At 34.5% G+C, this 21,510-nt stretch overlaps 1 protein-coding gene across 1 annotated transcript; it reads left to right on the plus strand.

Annotated features, from left to right (window-relative positions):
* The first annotated feature begins 8,696 nt into the window (after window positions 1–8,696).
* On the plus strand, window positions 8,697–12,655 carry LOC120083874 (glucan endo-1,3-beta-glucosidase). Its single transcript, XM_039039777.2, has 3 exons — window positions 8,697–10,663; window positions 11,006–11,294; window positions 12,295–12,655. The coding sequence occupies exons 1-3, from the start codon at window positions 9,632–9,634 to the stop codon at window positions 12,435–12,437; spliced, it is 1,464 nt and encodes a 487-aa protein (XP_038895705.1). The 5' UTR covers window positions 8,697–9,631; the 3' UTR covers window positions 12,438–12,655.
* The last annotated feature ends 8,855 nt before the right edge of the window (window positions 12,656–21,510 follow it).

Genomic DNA, 21,510 nt, shown 5'->3' on the forward strand with positions numbered 1-21,510 from the left:
CAGATCTTTCGGGATCGTAAGAACAAAGTGCTAGCACTGTCTCAGGCATCATATATTGACAAGATATTACTCAAGTAATCGATGCAGGACTCCAAGAGGGGCCTCCTACCATTCAGGCATGGAGTCTCTTTGTCTAAGGACATGTGTCCTAAGATACCTCAAGAGGTTGAGGAGATGAGATGAGTCCCATATGCATCTGTCGTTGGCTATTTGATGTACGCGATGCTGTACTCGACCAGACATTTGCTACACTGTGGGCATAGTCAGTAGGTATCGGTCTAACCCAAGCCAGGGTCACTGGACCGCAATGAAGAACATCCTTAAGTATCTTAAGAGAACGAGAGACTCATGCTTGTGTATGGATCTAGGGATTTGATCCTTACTAGATACATAGATTCTGACTTTCAGACTGATACGGACTCTCGTAAGTCCACTTTAAGGTCAGTCTTTCTTAACAGAGGAGCTGTAGTGTGGTGAAGCACTAAGCAGGGGTGCATCGCCGACTCCACTATGGAGACAGAGTACGTAACGGCTTGCGAAGCTGCTAAGAAGTTATCTGGCTCAGGAAGTTCTTGACAGAACTGGAAGTTATTCCAGATATGTCTAAGCGCATTACCCTTTATTGTGATAATAGTGGGGTCGTGGTGAACTCCAAGGAGCCTAGGAGTCACAGACGCGACAAACACATAGAGCATAAGTATCACCTGATCTGCAAGATAGTGCATTGAAGAGACGTGATAGTCATGAAGATTGCTTCGGAGCACAATGTTGCTAACCCATTTACGAAGGCTCTCGTGGCTAGTGTTTGAGGGTCACTTTCAAAGCATGGGTCTATAGGATTGCCCGCGGCTGGACTAGGCAAGTGGGTGTTTTCTTGTACTAGGCTTTTATGCCTTAGTTTATTGTTTTTTACTAGTTTTTGTACACCCCACTTCACTTTAGGACAAGTGGGAGATTGTTGGGGTTGATACCTTAAAGTCTCGTGTCCTGTAGTTTATAAACAGTTTGTACGAACACTTGTAATGTATAATATATGATATTTTACTTCACTTCTTGATTTTGCTTAGTTGATTGTCTTATTTGCTTTACCACAAACCAATAAACCTAAAATTCCTGGTTATTGAAGGATCTCTTAACGAAGAGTTCCTTGAGCGTGTTCGGATCGCTTCAATTTCACCGTGACTGAAATACACTATATACATTCAAATGTACAGTTATGCAAACAAACAATAATCAACGGCATACTTTGAACAAAAAAATAACAAGGAAGAGAGTTCTCATACCAGTTGAAGACGCTCTTCAAACTATAGAACTCAACGCAGCGAAAGATCTCTACCCGATCAACCAACGCCCAGCAGATGCGTAAACTACAGCAGCACGAATAATTGCAAACACATGAACGCAGCGGAGACGACACCACCAGAAAGGAGCCTTAGATATTCTCGGAGTGAGAACCCAAAGCGTGGTATTCGGTGAGTTTGGCAGATGTAGGAGGAAGAAGTGATCGTGTAGGCAATAAGCAAGTAGGAGAGAATATGAAGCTGTCACATAGCAAGATGCTTATCGCTTAGAAGAAACTACACGATCGTGTAGATTTTACTGAATAATCGTTTAGAAAAAAGTAGGTGATCATTTAGCAAACATGACACACTATGCGATCGTTTAGGAAAGCTAACCGATTGTTTAAGCACTAGATAGGCGATCGTTTAGGCACGAGGTATGCAATCATTTAGGCGCTGAGCAACTATCGTATAGGCTCTCGACTTTAAGCGATCGTTTACGTTTCCACACCAACGCAAAACCTTTGATCTTTTTCCAAACTTTTCAAAATGAAACCAAATTTCATTTTTATTTTTCGGTTACAATAACCGATGCCGCACTAACGCACGCCCGAGAGAGATTTTAGGTTAATTATCATATAATTAACCAAATAAATTATTAATAAATATAATCATATTATATTTTTACCCTATAGATTGATATCACATATCTACTATAGTAATATCTCCTCTACTTGATATAAATCATATTTATATCTAATTTCCTCCAAAATAATGTATCTCATACATTTAGCCAATTATGTCATATATAATTAACCAATCCAATTATATCATATATAATCGAACTTCTTCTTGTCAATTTGAACATTTCAAATTAACCCAAACATTGATTCTCGACTTTATCCAAGCTACTCAGGGGACCTAGTAGACCTGTGGCTCGAAGCTCCAACGGTCCATGAATAGCTGACTAAACTCTTTAGCCATGAGATCCACCATCCATTAACTGTCAGGCATTCCACTAAAGATCAACAGTTGAACTCTTTTTACCACAAATATATTTCTGTGTCATCGGATATAACCAATCATGAGTACGATGATCCTTCATAGATGCTCGTAAGTACAGCTGGGCCAAATTACTATTTTGCTTCTGTAGTTACATCTTACTTCTTAAGTACCACTGATTCCTCTAATGAACAATAAAACATAGTCCAACTATGTGTGAACACCTCTCGGGCCAAGAGAAAGTGTGTGGTGCCACATCATTCAAGCCCCGGAATCAGTCCTTAAGGGAGCTATCTATGTACTTACCCTTACCTCGAAGAAAAAGTGAATTTAATCTTGTGTAGTTGAGTTCCCAACTCCCAAATCAGACGAATCCCCAAAATGGTAGGTTTGAATCGACGGCCTGGCCATTCACACCCATGCAAATCAAAGAACCGCCCTCAATGGCAAGAATTCCCAACTCACTCAGGATTGAGGTCATGTTACCTATGGTCATCCTAGTGAAGTGAAATCTCTATCATGAATGGTATTATATAACGAGACGTTAATACTTCGTGGTCAGGTTTTATACAAACTTATTATATAGGACGCCCCTGCTCGCATGTCCCCAATATAAATGATCAGGATCAGACCATTTGTGATAAGTCACAACACTTGTGACCATTCCACAAAGCGGGCCGCATTCATAGCGTTACTAGGATAAGGTTTCCCTCATATATCCATATACTACAGGCCATTTTGGTTATCACTCAAGACATGATCCACTTGTATGTCACCATATATATGCTACAGGACATGAGACTTTAGGGCATCAACCCTAATAATCTTTGTGTAACTTAAATATGAATATGGTGACATACAAGTAGATCATGTCTTAAGTGGTAACTAAAATGGTCTGTAGTATATGGAAATAGGAGGGAAATCTTATCCTAGCAATGATATGGATGCGACCCGCTTTGAGGAATGGTCACAAGTATTGTGACTTGTCACAGATGGTCTGATCCTTATCATTCGTGTAGGGGACATGCGAGCGGGGGTGTCCTATACAAAGAGTTTGTATAAGACATGACCACGAAATGTTAAAGTCTCGTTATATAACACTGTTCATGACAGAGACTTCACTTTACTAGGATGACCATAGGTAACATGACCTCAATCCTGAGTAAGTTGAGAACTTCTACCATTGAGGGCGGTCATTTGATTTGCATGGGTGCGAGTAGTCAGGTCGCCGACTCAAACCTACCACTTTAGGGATTCGTCTGATTTGGGAGTTGGGAACTCAGCTACACAAGATGGAATTCACTCCTTCCCCGAAGCAAGGACAAGTAGATAGATAGCTCTCTTAAGTGCTGATTCCAGGGCTTGAACGATGTGGTGCCACACATCTTCTCTTCGTCCGAGAGGTGTTCACACATAGTTGGACTATGTTGTATTGTTCATTAGAGGTATCAATGGTACTTAAGAAGTGAGATGTAACTATAGGGGAAAAATGGTAAATTAGCCCAGCTGTACTTACGAGCATCTATGAAGGGTCATCGTACTCATGATTGGTTATATCCATAGACACAGAAATATATCTGTAGTAAGAAGAGTTCAGCTGTTGGTCTTTAGTGGAATGCTTGGCAGTTAATGGATGGTGGATCTTGTGGCTAAAGAGTTTAGTCAGCTATTCACGTACCGTTGGAGCTTCAAGCCACAGGTCCATTAGGTCACCTGGGTAGCTTGGATAAAGTCGAGAACCAGTGTTTGGGTTAATGTGAAATGTTCAAATTGACAAGAGGAAGTTCAATTATATATGATATAATTGGACTGGTTAATTATATATGATATAATTGACTAAATGTATGAGATACATTATTTTGGAGGAAATTAGATATAAATATGATTTATAACAAGTAGAGGAGAAATTACTATAGTAGATATATGATATCAAACTATAGGTTAAGAATATAATATGATTATATTCATTATTTAATTAAATAGGCGGTTATGAGATAATTGGCCAATAATTTCTCCGCAATCGTGCGAAAGTGGGAAGATTGATTTTAGTTCTTGTAACTGAAGAATAAAACGAAAATGGTTTTCATTTTGTATGAGGTTCAAAAATTCACTTACAGTGTGAAAACTTTACGATCGCTTAACATTGAGAGCCTATACGATAACGCCCATCGTCCTAACGATCGCACATCTGTGCACTAAACGATCATTTACCTTCTCTAAACAATCGCTTAGCATACTGAGCATACATAAACGAGCGCTTACTATTTGCTAGATGATCCCTTAGTAAAACTTACACGATCGTGTACCTTTCTGTAAACGACAAGCACTCGACTATACGATAGTCATCTACTATCTTCCACTTGCTTGTTCGTTCTATACGATCGTCTTTTCCTCCTCCCTCTATCAATTCCATCAAAATCCACCCTTTGAATTCTCACTCCAAGAATACCGAGGGCTTCGAGTGGTGGTGTCGTCCCCGGTTGCTATTGGTTCATGCCCTACCGTTCGTGTAGACGACCGTGGTGCTGTTAGGCGACTACTTGCTGGGCGACAAGTAGTGTAGAGGAGTTTGCTTCCGTTGGACTGAGTTCGAGTGAAGATTGTCTTCAACTGGTACGTTTACTCAGTCTTTTGTATTTTATTTGTTAAAGCATGCCTATAATTAGTGTTACAATGCATATCTGTTTGTTAGAATGTATGTGTGGTAATTCGGTCACAATGAAATCGAAAATATCCGCATCCACTCATGGATACTCTTGTTTAAGAGTTCCTTCAGACCTTTCGATCATGGGTTTTTTTATGAAGGTCAAAATGAATTTTTTTTAAGGGGGTTTTACATAAGAAGTCAATCTTTGGCCATATATTTTCATAAATGTCTTTAAATTTGATTTTTTTCAAGAGGTTTTTTAGTGTTATTTTTTTTTACAGTTTTACCATTTTTCATATTTATTTATAGTTGTTATATATATATATATATATATATATTACCTTTTTCTGAAGCTACTTTAATGATAGAGAGAGAAAATGCATCTATTATAAAGAGAGAAAAACATTTAACATAGTTTTTCTCATTTATCAATTTGAGAGAGAAAATGCATTTATTTTAATTTATTTTTTCTATTTTCCAATTTGAAAATAGATATATTAATGAAATTGTATAAAATATTTACATTGGTTTCACATATCGGTTTATTGATTTTTTTATGGATTAATTGTTATTTTAAATATACCTTAGAACATTTTGTTTGATATTTGAAAATATTCTAACAAATATATGAAATGTACAACAGTTTATAAATTAGAGATTGACTCAATTATTGACATAAATCATAATATAAACCAATATATGAAATATACCACAATATATAAATCTTCATATATTTCATTCACACCACAATATATATCATAATACAATAAGTCTAAATAAAAAAACACTCGTTTATATCAAATAAACGAATACATATACCACAGTATATATCAAATTTCCTATAAAAACTAAAAAGAAAGTCCACATACATCACATTATATATAAAAAAAAAATAGAAAAAAATAAAGTTAATCTTCATATGGGGGTTATAATACATAACCCTCCATCTTCATCTCTTCTTCTTCAGCCATGGCTACCGCGGATCTCTTTCCCCCTCGTCATCGATCGGATTTGCTCATCCCATCATGCTATTGATCGAATCTACTCAACTCGTCACCGCCGATTTTTCCCACATTGTGCGCACCATCGATTCGTCTCAAGTCGTTCGTGTCATCTTGTGCTGAGCCATCAATTTGTCCCATGTCGTCGTCTACCGCCTGAAACTCACATCACCAAAAGAAGAAAAGAGAGGGAAGAGGAAGAAATATGTGTGAATCATGGGGGAGGGAATATTTGAAATATATTATTGGGGAGAGAGAATATATGAGAGAGAATATGCATGGGAGATATATATATATATATAACATAGCTAGGTGAGGGTAAATTGTAAATAGCCACTAATATTAGTAAAAACAGAGAGGCCGATAGGTCTTTTTTGTAAAAAAATGAAATGTTTTAAGACATTAACGTAATATGTGTATATTCTTTATGCCTTTTATATAGAAATCTTTTTTTAAACAAAAGTCAAAATTGTTGGGTTTTATGTTCTAAAACTCGTGGTTTGTAAACAATAGAACTAACTCTAAATTCAATAAGTTGTTATTGAATATATTATTTTTTAGAAATCCAATAAATCTAAGTCCCTTGACTATTACATGAGTATTTGAACTTTATGTGGAGACATACAAGTGAATCAAGTTCGAGTAAATAGTCCAAATAATCTATAGTATATGAATAAGGTTGGGTGCCTTATTCTGATAACACTATTGGATGCGGCCTACTCTGTAGTTGTTACAAAGAGTTGTAAAGTGCTACAAACGAAGTGATCCTAATTTGTTCATGTTGAGACATGAGGAGTGAGGGTGTTTTGTGCAAATGAGTTTTGTGCAAGATCGGACCACGAAACCAGTCACTCTTACTTCATAACGTTATTTACTGTTTAAGACTGACTATTTCAAAGCGATGACTTAAGTAACTTGACCTTAATCCTGAGCTAACTATGAAATCCTATTTGTTCGGGATTATCCTTTGATTTGCAAACGGTGAGAGTAGACCAACTGTCTCTGCTCAATAAGCTTCCCATTTTGGGGATAAGACCGGATGAATAGCTGAGGATATAGGGTGCAAGACGGAATTCATTCATACCCGATTAGAGTTAATAGAGAGGTCGTTCCCTTCAAGTGCTGATTCTGGGTCTTGAACAAGAGGCCTCACCCCTCATTGGCCCTGTGAGGGATTCGATTTGTTGATTGGATCACAGATCAATTGTTCATTAGGGGGTCAATGGAACTTAAGGAACAAGAGGTCATTTCGAGGGTAAAACAGATATTCGACCCAATCGTTATTATGAACAACCTGTGAAGGGTTAACTTACTAATCTTGGTTGTATCAAGTGGACATAATATATCTATAGTGAGGGAAGTTCAACTATGGACTTTAGTGGAATCGCCCATTAGTTAACGAATAAGGGTTAGTTCGGTCTAATGGGTTTAGCCGATTAATCTCGGATCGTTGGAGCCCATGATCTGTAGATCCGCGAGGTTCCCCTACTAGCTTGTAAATGGATTAGCTCTAGAGTAGCGTGATAAGTTAATTTGAAGTGTTCAAATTAGAATTAAATAAAATTAGAGAAATAATATTTAAATATGATTAAAATTTTGAAGATGGAATTGTGTAAAAATTAATTTAATATTTGATATTACATTAACTAGAATTATTTAAATTGTTTACATAATTATTTATTAATTTTATTAAGAAAATTATTTTATGAAATTAATTTTGTAAAATTAATAATATATTCAATTTTATTAAAAAAATTGATTTATGAAATCAATATTTGATAAATTGAAAACGAAGGAAAAATCACAAAATGGAAAAATGACTTTCTCCATTGTCTTATTCCAAGTAGTTCACTAACAACCCAGTTCAAGCTTATTAAACTCCAAGCATGAGCTGCATCTCATACAGCAAATCTTTTTGCATAAATATCTGCAATATATTGAAGATATTGGAGTGTTTTGAAGGAATTGCAACAGATCAAATTTTTCTGAAAAATTCGAGAGAAGAAAACTACTCTTCAACATGGGTTGTTGCTGTGAGCTTGTCTCCAAATTCCCTTGATTCTAGCTTATTTTGAGTCTCACAAATCAATCTAGAGCACCAAAAAAAATAGTAGGGAAGATCTTGGGGTGGTTTACGATATTCCGATGAGATTTGCAGCTGAATTCAAGTTTAGAAGAAGTTCTTTAAAGGTATGTCATGAAACCCATTTATTTCTGTTGGAACATGCTTTCTTTTCTGCCAAAATTAATGAATTAGAATGCTTATGGATCATGGTCACTTTTGTTGCGCATTGGTACGCTCCAACAAAAATAAGCACAACGATAAGGTGTCCATCCCATTTCTCTTATATAGTAAAATAATAATAATAATAATTTTTTAAAAAAGATACCCCACCTAGAAAATTTTTATTAGTGCCAAACAAATAAAAACAAAAACTCAAAGACAATGAAAATCAGGGCCAATAACATAATCGAGGATGATTTTCAAGCCACACAGCAAGATACTGTTATGTTTGAGTATGGGAAGCTAAAACATGAGCAATCAAATTATATCGTTGGTTAGAGGATCTCTCAAATCACATCTACGAAGTTAACCTCATTCGCATATCTCAACAAGTTTCACATACCACAGTGTAAATCTATAATTTGATTAATTAATTGGGACTATTTCTATAGATTAAATATGGCTGGAATAATAAAAATATGTCTATTTTCTGGTCTTTCTTTCCTTTTCTTTCTTTCTTCCTCTCTCTCGAGTAAATGGTATTTCTCAACTTGAAACCTAAGATTGGAGGCAAATTTCTCTCACATACTATATGAGAAGTCAATAAGCTCACAATTAAAACCATTCATTTGGCTGGTTAAAGAATCCAAATAACATCATTTCATTGGTTAGAAATTAATTTAGTTGAAATACGCTTTTGGTAAATGAACTTCCATCAACGTAAAAATTTATAGTCGGTTTGGATTGATTTGAGAAAAAATATTTTTCAAAAAATTCATTTTTATTTAAATACTTTTGATCAAATTTAATTAATATAAGTTATTTTGAATGGTTGCCAAATACTCAAGTTTATTCCAAAATGACTTATTTTTTAAATTAAACACTTGAAAATATATTCCAAACACACTTTTAGTTTTAAAACTTTAGTTTGTAATAATTTAGTTCGCATACTAATTTTAAATGATCTAACCTTAATCCCTATACTTTCAAAAATCTTAAATTTAATCCCTTAAAATTAATTTTTATTGAAATTGATTAAATAATAATAATAATTTTATGTAAAGAAATATAATATGAAAATATTTTTCTTAAAAAATATTAAAAACTAATATGTTTTCAAAATTTATAGTATATTAATAGATATCAATTTTTTTTATTAAAATTGGTTAAATAATAATAATAAGAAGAATGTGTTTTCAAAATTTATAAATGTAAGATGTATTGAAAAATACATATCGAAATGGCATTAAAATTGAACAAAAACTAAAATAGTGGTTTAACGAAAGTATAAATTATCTTGAAAAAGAAAATGTTCACAAAAATTACGTTGAATAAGAGTGAGCAATGGGCCTCTGATAGGCCCAAAAGAATCTCAAGATACGTGGGGCCCACTTCTCTTCTTCCTTTTCTCTTTTTCCGCAAAACGATTCAAAAACCCTCCACTCTGTAATTTCACTGTTCACCCGTTCTCTCTCCCATGGCTCAATCTCTATTTCTCTCTCTTCTCCTCTTCTCTCTCTTCCTCCCCCTTTCCTCCGCCGCCTACTCCATCGGCGTCAACTATGGCACCGTCGCCAACAACCTCCCTCCCCCTTCCCAGGTCGCCGCCTTCCTCAAATCCCACACTTCCATCGACCGCGTCAAGATCTTTGACGCCAACCCCGATATCCTCCGTGCCTTCGCCGGTACCGGCATCTTCCTCACCGTCTCCATCGCGAACGGTGACATTCCCGCCCTCGCCAAGGACCCCGCCGCTCAGGCATGGGTCGCCAACAACATTCTCCCCTTTCACCCCACCACTCTGATCAACCACATCGCCGTCGGAAACGAGATCCTCGCCACCTCCGACAAGAATCTAATAGCGCACTTGCTCCCTGCAATGAAGGCTATACATTCCGCTTTGAGGCACGCGAATATCTCTGATATCAAGGTCTCAACCCCGCATTCGTTGGGAATCTTGTCCGCGTCGGAGCCGCCGAGTACCGGTCGGTTCCGGCGAGGGTACGACCGGGCCATTTTTGCTCCAATCCTCGAGTTTCACAATCAGACCAAGACGCCGTTCATGGTAAATCCATACCCGTTCTTTGGTTTCAGACCAGCGACGTTGGATTACGCGTTGTTCAAACCCAATGCTGGAGTTTTCGACAACGCTACTGGAAAGCACTACACGAACATGTTCGACGCGCAGCTAGACGCGGTTCATTCAGCGATGAAGAAAGTCGGTTACGGCGATGTGGACATCGTAGTTGCGGAGACCGGCTGGCCCTCCGCCGGCGACCCAAACCAGCCCGGCGTGAGCTTGGAGAATGCCATTTCTTACAACCGGAACCTCGTGAAGCATGTAAACTCCGGGAAGGGGACGCCATTGATGCCGAACAGAACCTTCGAAACTTACATCTTCTCTCTATTCAACGAGAATCTGAAACCATCGACTTCTGAGAGAAACTACGGACTTTTCCAACCCGATCTAACTCCGGTTTACGATGTCGGAATCCTCCGGAATCCATCGGTAAATCACTTCTCCTTTAGAAAAACCCTTCGCCGGGGAGGGCATTTTAGTAAATGTACATCAAGCACTCCACATTCACATTACTTCTGCTGAGCCAGTGGAAGAGTAGTATACGGAATTTTTTCTACCACGTGTTTGTTTCTAATTGGTTTATAGTTTTACCTGTGAACATGTTGTTTTGGTAGCCAATAATAATTCACCACGTGGATTAGATTTCTAGTGCAAGCCTGCTGTCCAAGGAGGTAGAAAGCCACGTGTCATTTTTCTTTTATGACGAAATTACCCTCCATGTTCTTCGTTTTATTTTGAATTGAAGTAAGCTGGAGAGTTTTGATGTAACAGTCATTGGGGCCCACGTCGCCAGTGGGGGCACCGGAACCGTCAGATGTGGGGAGGAAATGGTGCGTGCCGAAAACGGACGCTTCAGATGAAGCGTTGCAGAAGAATATTGATTACGTGTGTAGTAGTGGAGTGGACTGTGGGCCCATACAAGAAGGTGGGGCCTGCTACGACCCGAATACAGTGCGGTCACATGCATCGTACGCCATGAACGCTTATTTTCAAACCGCTGGCCGCCATGATTTTAACTGCGATTTTAACCACACCGCCATCCTCACCTCCACCGACCCCAGTAAGATTCTTTTTCTTTTTTTTCCCCTTTAATTTAAAATTTTAATTTGGCCGCACTATTTTAAAAAAAATTTATTCTGCTCCAAATTATGTTTAAATGTTTAGCTCCTAAATTTTATAGAGTATTTAAAAAATCAGAAATTATGAAGTGTTTACTATTTTTTTAAACAAATTAACATGCTTATTATTGATATTATATTTATGTTAGTTATATTTTTCGGTGGATTTTAGAATTAAGAAAATATAAAAATATTTATAAAAATGTCATCATGTCAATGGGCCAAACTAGATGGATAGATCATAGGCTATATGAATTTTAATAGAACCTTGGTAGGTATGTTATCTTTTTTTTTTTTTTTTTTTTTTTTTTTTTTTTTTTTAATGAATTTATTAGTCATTATGTTACTTTTGGCACATTGACCAGTCATTATGTTCTATGCCAAGTATATTTTAAAAAATTTGCAAAAAAAAAAAAAAAAATGAAATACGTAAATAGTGCATTAAAATTGCATGTTTAAGAATAACTAAACTATGTTGATCTAACTTCTTATCGATATTTCTAAAAATCAAGTCAAATTCTAGAAACTAAAACGTAATTTTTAAAAATATATATTTTTCTCTTTTAAATTTGGTCAATAATTCAACATGGAAGTAAATCATAGTAAAAAATGTCAGAAAATAGGTTTAATTTTTAATAACAAAAACCAAAAAATAAGAAATGAAATGGTTTGGACATAGACATTCGTTAGTTCAAGAAGTCTTTACAATTTTTCATATGAGCAAATCAACATCAAACAATCTTTGTTGGACCCAAAGAACTCTATTTTCTATAAACTTTTATTTGGACTTAACTACAGTGTGAAAATGTTAGAAAAAATAAAGGACAATTTGTGAAATTTGATAAAATCATAACAATCAAATTTAAAGATTTATTTATTTGAGTTAATAAAAAAATAAAATAAATTTCAATACTATATTTGTATTGCTTTGGGAATCAACAGGTTACGAGACCTGCAGTTACCCGTTCGATGCAGAAAAGTTAACGAAGTCGGTTGCGTCTGCGGCGGCGATGAGCTGTAGGGCGGTGGGGGCGGTGGCGCGGGCATCTATTGCGGTGGTAGCTGGCGCTGTTTTATTAATTTAAAAGAAAAGTGGGATTATGGATTTTTAGGAAAAAGGAAAAGGGACCGTTGGGGTTAGTGCTTTTTGGAGTTCATAGGAATTACATGTAATATTTAATGCCATTGCTTTTGTATTTATAATATTGCTTAATTAACATTTTTCGTCCATGAACTATAGTTTATAACCATTTAGTTTCCATATTTTAAAATTTAAAATAATTTAAGTTTGGTTTAGTATTCATTTTGTTTTTCAGTTTTTATTTTAAAAAAGTAATCTTATTTTTGTCTCAATTTCTTACCATATTTGTATCCTTTTAATCAAATTTCAAAAAATAAAAAATAAAAAAATAAAAAAGTTTTTAAAAACTATTTTTTTTAGTTTTTAAAATTTTGTTTGGTTTTTTAAAACATTGCTAAAAAGTAGATAACAAGTCAAAAAATTTAGAAGTAGAAAGGGTGTTTATAAATTTAATTTAAAAAAAATAAGAATTTAAATGATTACTAAACGAGGTCTCGTTCATGAAGTTTAATAAGTATCAATTTAATCTCTATATTTTAAAATTCAAAACAATTTAATCTTTATCATAAAAAACCAATCAAAATTAAGTGTCAATTTTTATTGCTTAATAACTAATTATTTATAACTTATAAAAATATGATATGCACGTATAGTTTTTTATTAATGGAATGTTACAAATTTTTTCATGAAATGGATAATGACGTTACAAATTTTAAAGTATAGAGACTAAATTATTACTAGTTAAAGTTCTTAAATTAAATTGTTACAAATTTAAAAATATAATGATTAATTTTTTAAATAATAAAAACTAATTTTTTTTATAAAGATAATAAGAAGTAAGGACACATTTACCCCAATGAAAACGTAATAAATTAATGGTAATGTGAATGTTTGATTATCTTTGGTGTTGTTTACTTGTCTTCTACATTTGTACTGAAACATATAAACTCACTTCGAAATCTATAATAAAAAAAATGTAAATTGATTGATGAGCAGAGCGTGCACAATCCATTTACGTCTGAAAATTACGTCCTATCTTTACCCTATCATTACGATTACCATTATTGTTACCTAAGAAGCATAGACACAGATACAGTTACAAGATACGAATACGATACGACACGACGATTCGTCAATTTCTAAAAAACTAAGATACGAATACGTTGAAGATACGTTATTATATGTGTGTGTATATATATGATATTACCCAATTAATTGTTATAATACTTATTTTAAGTTAGTTTAAAATAGATTGGAGAAGAGAGTGAAACTTGGAAAAAAAAAATCCAATAATGTTGAGTGGTGATTGAGCGACTAGAGTAGATGGTAGGAAATACTTAGAGGATAAAGATTGAAGAATGAAGTTGAAGATGAAAAGGGTGTGAATCATGATTTAGATAGTGAGAGAAGAGAGAATGAATATTTAATTATATTTCGGGTTTTTCTTTTAACTTTTTATGTTTTTATCATTTTTAATTTATTTTTTTTTAGATTGCTTGATTTAAGTGGACTTTTATGTTTGAGATTGATTTTAAAATGGTTAAAATTACTTTTATTATTTTCAAACTCACCGTGAAACATGTTTAATACTTTCAAAACTGATTTTGATTATATGAAAATTACATTCGAAAGTATAAAATTGAAAATTAAATTAATTTTGAGTAATTAAAAGTATGTTTTCTAGTGATTTTAAAAATGAAAATAGTAATTTTGATGATTTAAAAATCATTCTGAAATACACACTTAAATAAAATGGATTGTGGGTTGGGCTTAAATTTGAAAAAAAAATGACCCAATGTATCCCCTTTACATATTTGAAAGTAGATACCTGTATCTGAAAAAAAAAAAAAAAATTCAAATACTTCAAATCACGTATTAGACACCTATCTACAATGTATCTAGATGTATTCGTATCTGATACCGATTATCTGCACAATTAGAAGTATATGTGCTTCCTAGATTGTTACTGTTCTATAGGAAAAATCATGAATTTTGACGCTTTTACTGTTACTGTCACTATTAGACCCTAAGATGTAATAATAATGGTCTCGATAATAGTAATAGTAAATGTGACAAAATTTATTATTTTACATAAATACAATAAAAAACAATTCAATTATATTTACGATTCGTCATTATAGTTGATTCATAAATGGAAATTCATCATGATTATACCAATTTTAATTATATTTCGGTAAACTTTGGTCTAAATTGTTTATCTATTAAAGTTTATGAACGTTGGAAAATGATTTTTTATCCTGAAATTATTCCATTCCAACGGGGCAAGGCTTAGGTTATTATTCTTTTAAATTTCTTTTCAATAGTCTGATTTATATCATTTGTCAGTTTGTCACTGTTTTTAATTATTATTGGATTGTTGGGTTGAGCTGAACGTGTAAGGGGCGTTTTGTTGAAGAATATTGTTAGATAGGGTGAGATTTTAAGTAACATCAGTCCAATTATTTAATTCTGGCTAATAATAATAATAATAATATCACCCTGTTAATAATAATAATAATAATATCACCCTGTTAATAATAATAATAATAATAATAATAATAATAATAATAATAATAATAATAATAATATCACCCTGTTAATAATAATAATAATAATAATAATAATAATAATAATAATAATAACTACTATTATTATTACTACTACTTTTAAGAAAAAGCTTATTGGTTAAAGAAAAATAACCTATTTCTATTTTGATAGAAGTAACAAACAAAAGTCTTAAGAGTTGGTTCTTGGTGACAATTTAGTTCAACAATTTCGATATACTTTGGAATGATAATAATTTGTGAAAATATAGCTAAAAATAGATTTAGTAAAACTTCTTATATATATAGGCCTGAATTTGTTTATAAGTTACACACATAAAGTTGTTACATTCTAGAAGGGAAAAAAGAAGAAGAAAAAAGTCCTTGCATAGTAAAAAAAAAAACGACACTTAATTTTGAAGGAACTTTTTGCTACCCAATATAATTTTCTTTTACATTTATACATACTAACCCATCAGACACATGTAAAATTTATTGTTCCTCTAGATCTTCGTCTTGGTATTGGTACATTAGAAGAATTTTGGACTTTAATGTCAGTTTTAAACCGACATTAAAGGGTTTTAATGTCGGTTGACAACCAACATTAAAGATAGTGTTATTATTAAAGCCCTTTAATGTCTTTAATGTTGGTTTTAAACCGGCATTAAAGGGCTTTAATAACATTGTTTTTAATGTCGGGTGCAACTTAAGCCTAAGAATCAAATGAAGCCCTTTAAACCGACATTGAAGCCCAGAATCTGTCCGTTTTATCAATTATTGTCCGTGTTTTTTAAATTCCGTTGCCAAATCCATTTTTCCAGTCAAAAAGTATAACATGACACATCATCATCGAACGCTGTGGCTATGACATATTATTCATGTATGGATTGTAAATCTATTACATTTAATTTGCAATTTCTGCTATAAAATTATAATTTAAAAGACCGTACAATAATTCAGGCCTTGAAAACACAAATTACAAGTAATACAAACATTATGAGTTTACTATCCCTCTCCACTTAGTAAGTATGGATCTCTTCATAACGAACAGACTCCAGTTTCAGCAGTGTCTAGTTATAGGCATCTTTGTCTGACCACTGTTGTTCAAAAAATCACAAACAATAAAGGTTTAAGACAAAGGATTGAAAGTGAAAATGTGATCAGAATTCATATTCAACTAGCCGTGTTTATTGGGAATGTGCATAAATGGTACATTTAAGGCAAAATTTTTGTAGTGAATGTGTTGGATCTAGAGTTCCCCAAGAAAAAGCATAAAGAGGTTGCGATACCAAATCTTTACTCCTTTGTTGCACCTGCAAAACAAGAAAACTCAATAGTTGAATAATTGAGAGAATCTTCTTTTTCAAGATCTTGAAGAAGAGAAGCTTGGTTACCTAGATATGAGATACGAAGATGATGGAAAATTTTTGGCAGCATAACGATGCTACCACAACAAAACCAAAAATTTACCTTGAACCTGTTCAAAGAAACACACTCCCAAAAATATTTCACCACCACTTGTTCTCAATAAAACTATCAGAATTCCCAAAAAATGAATATTCAAGAACACATACATCAATAAGCAAATTTAGTTCACAATGTACTTCAAATCTCAAAAGTTGTCACAAAAACTACCATAGTGCATGAATAACCCACAAACTACCATAGTGCAACCCACAAACTCAAGCACCTTGAATCAAATCTAAACTATAAATAAATAGTACCCATGAGTCATAAACGGGTATTACATTCTAATACAATATGGTCCAAAGAGAAATAAGCACACTATAACTTCTCAAACAGGAATTTTCATCTCATTAGAGTCACTTGAAAACACTTAGAAACTGTTTTTAAAACTACAAACATTAAAAAATGCACTTACCAGGAATAATTTTTACGTGAATCCCTTGCTGTTGCAATAAATCCATCTCCTCCCCATCCCTTCCAAATACCTAAAAAACACACAAACAACATCATTAAAAGTATAAGGTAGAACGAACCTAGCGGCGCATGCGGCAGAGACATGCGAACGACGGATGAGACGTGGGGGACTGAGTGCGGCGGCGCACAGTAGATCCGGGCGACTGGGTGCGGCGACATGGGTTGCACGACGAACAGACTTGCACAGAGGCTAGATTTGCCCACGACAACCTCTTCACCCACGATCGACGGACGAATAGCAAGGGTTTTGAAGAGAGAAGTGAGAAAGAAAAGGGTCTGAAAAGGGAAGCGTGAGAATGAGAGGAAAAAGAAAATAGGGAGAAAGTGAAGAGAGAAATGAAAAAAAAAAGAAAAAAAATAGAAAGTGAGATAAATTACGTGGGTATTTAATGTCAGTTTAAAACCGACATTAAAGGTACCCTACAATGTCGGTTTAAAACCGACATTAAAGATCCACTTTTTGAAAAAAAAAAACAAAACCGACATTATACATCCGATTTCATTTTTTCCAATCGACATTAAAGCCCAAAATTCTTGTAGTGGTAGGTTATTCTTCGTGTTTGTGATAGATTGGAGCCCTTGGTTCATTTCTTTATTGGAGAAGGTCTTTGTTGTTCGGTATGGTTTGACCCTTAGTTGGAAGGGGGTTCTATTATGCATTAGTTTAATATTATGGCTATATTGGATGCAAATATAGTTCTCTTCATGTTAAGGTTGGGGATTTCCTTCACAATGATGGAACTTGGAACTAGCCTTTTAACTCTAGAGAGTTGGTTAATCTCTTCAAGCAAGTTCTATCTATTGTAGCTGAGGTTGGGAGGGAGAATCTTGTGACCTGACTCCTTTGTTGCTCAGGAGTGTTTTAAATTGCTAGTGCAAGGATTCCTTATGGCTTAGTGACCATGTGGTAATGTGGGCTAAGCTTATTTGGTTTTGAGGTAATATTCTTCGATATATTTTTTCTCGGCTTGCTGTATGAAATTGATTACGGACGGGTGATCATACCAGCAGGTGGTGCTCTAGTGTTCCTAATGTATGTGTCCTTTACACTAGTGAAGTTGGGTCTAGGACTATTTATTTTTTAATTACCTTTTTAGCTAGACTATTTGATGGACATGCTCTTTTGGGGTGCATGCTCCTGTAGGATCGCACATTGGGTACAAAGCTTAATTTAGAATTTTTCGCTTTAGTGTGGGTGATTAGTTGAGACGTGAGGTTTAGAGTCACTTGATGTTCTTTTATTTATTATATTTGGCATGAGCGGAATTCGTGCCTATGGAGCTACTTTGGTCCTTCGCAAGCTGTTAGTTAAGTTATGTGGTATGAGATTTTTTTATTCGTTGTTCGCGATGGCTTGAAGGAATTTGAGCAGATTCTCCTCCTTGGGCCTTTTTCCTTGAGTTGTATCTACCTTTTTTTTTTTTTTTTTTTTCTTCTTGTAAGTCCTTTGGTTCTATTTGTGCCTTGACCTCGAGTTATGAGGTCTTTTTCATTTTATTGCAATTCAATACATTTTTCAAAAAAAATGAAAACAAAAAAAGAAATCTATAATCTAAATTGTGATGTTTCATATCTATAATCTAGATCACATCCATACACAAAAGGATACACCATTTCATCTGAATAGTTTGTATAAGGTAAAAGATGTAACTTTCCATTAAAAAAAATGTTTCCACTGTAAGATAATGATATTTCATACCGATGGCTTAGACCACATTCATACAATAAAAGGATATACCAATTCATTGTGTAACCACATCGACCAAATAGCTGTAATGAGACAAAAGATATGGTCGTCTGTTCAAGCATACTCCATCGTTAGATCGTGATGTTTCATATCTATTATCCATAACAAATTTATATCGAAAAGACAAAAGATCGTGATGTTTCATATCTCATCTCATTGTTGACTCCCAATTTGAGAATTATAGGGGAATCATTATGGGGCAGTTGCAAAATTTTGACTCAACTCTCGGAGTCTATCAATGATAAGAGGTTAGCTATTAACAATAGAGTTTGTCACTATTAGATTTTGGTATTAATATTAAAAACTTTTATCAGTAATAGATTCATATCAATGATAAATTTCTACTACTGGTAGAAATATATCATTGATAGACAGGTATCGATGATAGAGTCTATAAGTGTTCAAATAACCCGAACAACCCGAGTTAATTTTTTTTAGTTAGGTTGGGTCGTGTTTTCTAAAAAAATGGTTTGACTCAACCTAACCGGAATTTTATATATATTTCTCTTTGTTTAAAGTTTGATTACTTTGTGTTGATTAATTTGTGAAACTTTAATATTTTTCTTTTATAATTGTTATGAAATTTGTCTTTGTTTAAAGTTTGCAATAAATATTATAGATATTTGGTATTTAACATTTGAATTTTATGAGATTTTAGTTATTAGTCATGTATTGTATATAAATTTACATATTTTTAATTAAAAAGAAAAAAAATTTATAATCCGACAAGACAACCCAACCCAACCCAAATTTTAAGGGTTGGGTCGGGTTGGGTCAGGTTAGAGACTTTATTTGGATCATTTGGGTTGCTAATCCAACCAACCCGAATTTTCAGTTTGGTTCAAAAAACACCCACAACAAAATCCAACCTATATACGCCTAATAGTGTATGCACCGATACTCTATCATGGATAGACTTTATCAGTGATATGCAAAGTATCACCAATGCTGTTTATTAGTGATTAGAGCCTATGACTTATAGGATTATATTATTTGAGTTCTATCAACGAGAGCCAATAATAGATTTCACATTGAATATAAAAATGTACCACTTATATAAAAGGCTACTTATAGACTTTTATTACACATTTTTAGAGGACGTTTGGGGTAAGAAGTTACTACAAGAATTTTGGGCTTTAATGTTGGTTGGAAAAAGTGAAATCGGATGTATAATGTCGTGATGACATGCAAATATGCATGTCATCTTAGTCCTTTTACTTAGAATTATAAAGGTTGTTAGGCAGAAATTGCGTCGATCATGCTAGGAATTCAAGAGAAAGAGAGTTTACGTCGATCAACATATCGAATCTCAGCTAACCCATTACTTTGCGTTAATTATGCGTTCAATGTGAGTAATCTTATTTGCTTAGTGTGAAGCTGCTGCAACGCTTGTCGATTGACTAACGCATTGCTTGTTTATGAGTGAAGTCAGTAACAATCAACTGCTCGAGAGGGTAAGTGGTTGGACACATTAAGCAAGGTATGCATTGTTCACTAGGGATAGTAACAACCGTAGGTCAGCGAAGTTTATGCGATTGTCTTGCATTATGTATGCTTCATTCGTCCATTAGGGATACTCGGGAGGGTAGTCTAAGGATATAATCTAGGTTTGAAAAGGTCAGGTCAGAATCTAGGCTTGGGAGAGCCAGATTATATCACATAATACAAGAGATAGGCGCTTAGGAATGAGTACTATTTGTTATTAATGCATCGCATGCATTCTAAAGATAGGATACGATTGAATGCGGTCACCTTGCTTTCATGTATTCTGCATCATCGCATAGGACAAGAGTAGAGACTTAGGAATAAGCTCTATGGACACTTTGTGTTCAACACATGCGTCCTAGAATTAGGAGTACCACATTTCCATTGGAAAATGACTTGCCGTGTATGGTTGTAGCATGATTGTATGGATTGCGTTGACTAGGGTTGCCCTTGCGATCACTCTTAAGTTTTGCAATGAAAACATCTTCGCATTTTATCTATTTCCCATACATATATTTCATGTCAAGGTTTGTCGTATCTCTACCTTTCAGGAATATTCTAATTACATTGTTTGTTAGATAGGAGTAGGAGTAGGATTACCGTAGCAATATCCCCTCCATTTTTTTATTCAACCGCTGCATGCACAATCACCCCAAACATATAGCTACAAGTCCCTGTGTTCGACCTCGGATTACCTGAGAAACTTGCGTCCATGTTATACTTGGCATGAACACAAGAAAACTTGTGGTAAGACGCATGGTCATCACATATATTTATTAATGCATATTCATTCTAACGTATGACCATCGACGCATGACCATCAACACATATCATAGGAATATGCATCGCATACCGCGTCCAAGGGAAGTTGGTTGTCGAGTAAAATTGACTTCCAATTTCCCGTCATCATGTCGATTTTGTTTTTTTTTTTTTAAATCGAATCTTTAGTCGGTTTTAAACCGACATTGTAGGGGTACCTTTGATGTTAGTTTTAAATCGACATTAAAGACCCGCTTAATTTATCCTATTTCCCCCCTCCCCCCCATTTTTTTTTCATTTCCTTCTTCACTTTCCCCCTATTTTCTTTTTCCTCTCATTCTCACACTTCCCTCTTTAGACCCTATTCTTTCTTACTTCTCTCTTCCAAACCCTTGCCACTCATCCATTAATCGTGGGTGAAGAGTATGTTGTGGTATAGATCTGGCCTCTGTGCAAGTTTGTTCGTCATGCAACCCGTGCCGTTGCACCTAATTGCTTGGATCTGCTGCTCGTTTCGCCAGATCTACTACTCGTTCCACTCGGATTTGCTGCTCATTTCGCCCGGATCTGCTTGTCATTTCATCAGATCTGCTGCTCGTTCC

The sequence above is a fragment of the Benincasa hispida genome, chromosome 8 (assembly GCF_027475165.1).
Source record: "Benincasa hispida cultivar pf3 chromosome 8, pf3_genome.v1.1, whole genome shotgun sequence".
Lineage (NCBI taxonomy): Eukaryota > Viridiplantae > Streptophyta > Magnoliopsida > Cucurbitales > Cucurbitaceae > Benincasa > Benincasa hispida.

Bases quoted from the DNA above. Each gene is read 5' to 3' on its own strand.
- LOC120083874 (XM_039039777.2), top strand. From the start codon at position 9,632: ATGGCTCAATCTCTATTTCTCTCTCTTCTCCTCTTCTCTCTCTTCCTC. The intron at 10,664-11,005 runs GTAAATCACTTC...TTGATGTAACAG, and splicing joins GAATCCTCCGGAATCCATCG to TCATTGGGGCCCACGTCGCC. The intron at 11,295-12,294 runs GTAAGATTCTTT...GGGAATCAACAG, and splicing joins CCTCACCTCCACCGACCCCA to GTTACGAGACCTGCAGTTAC.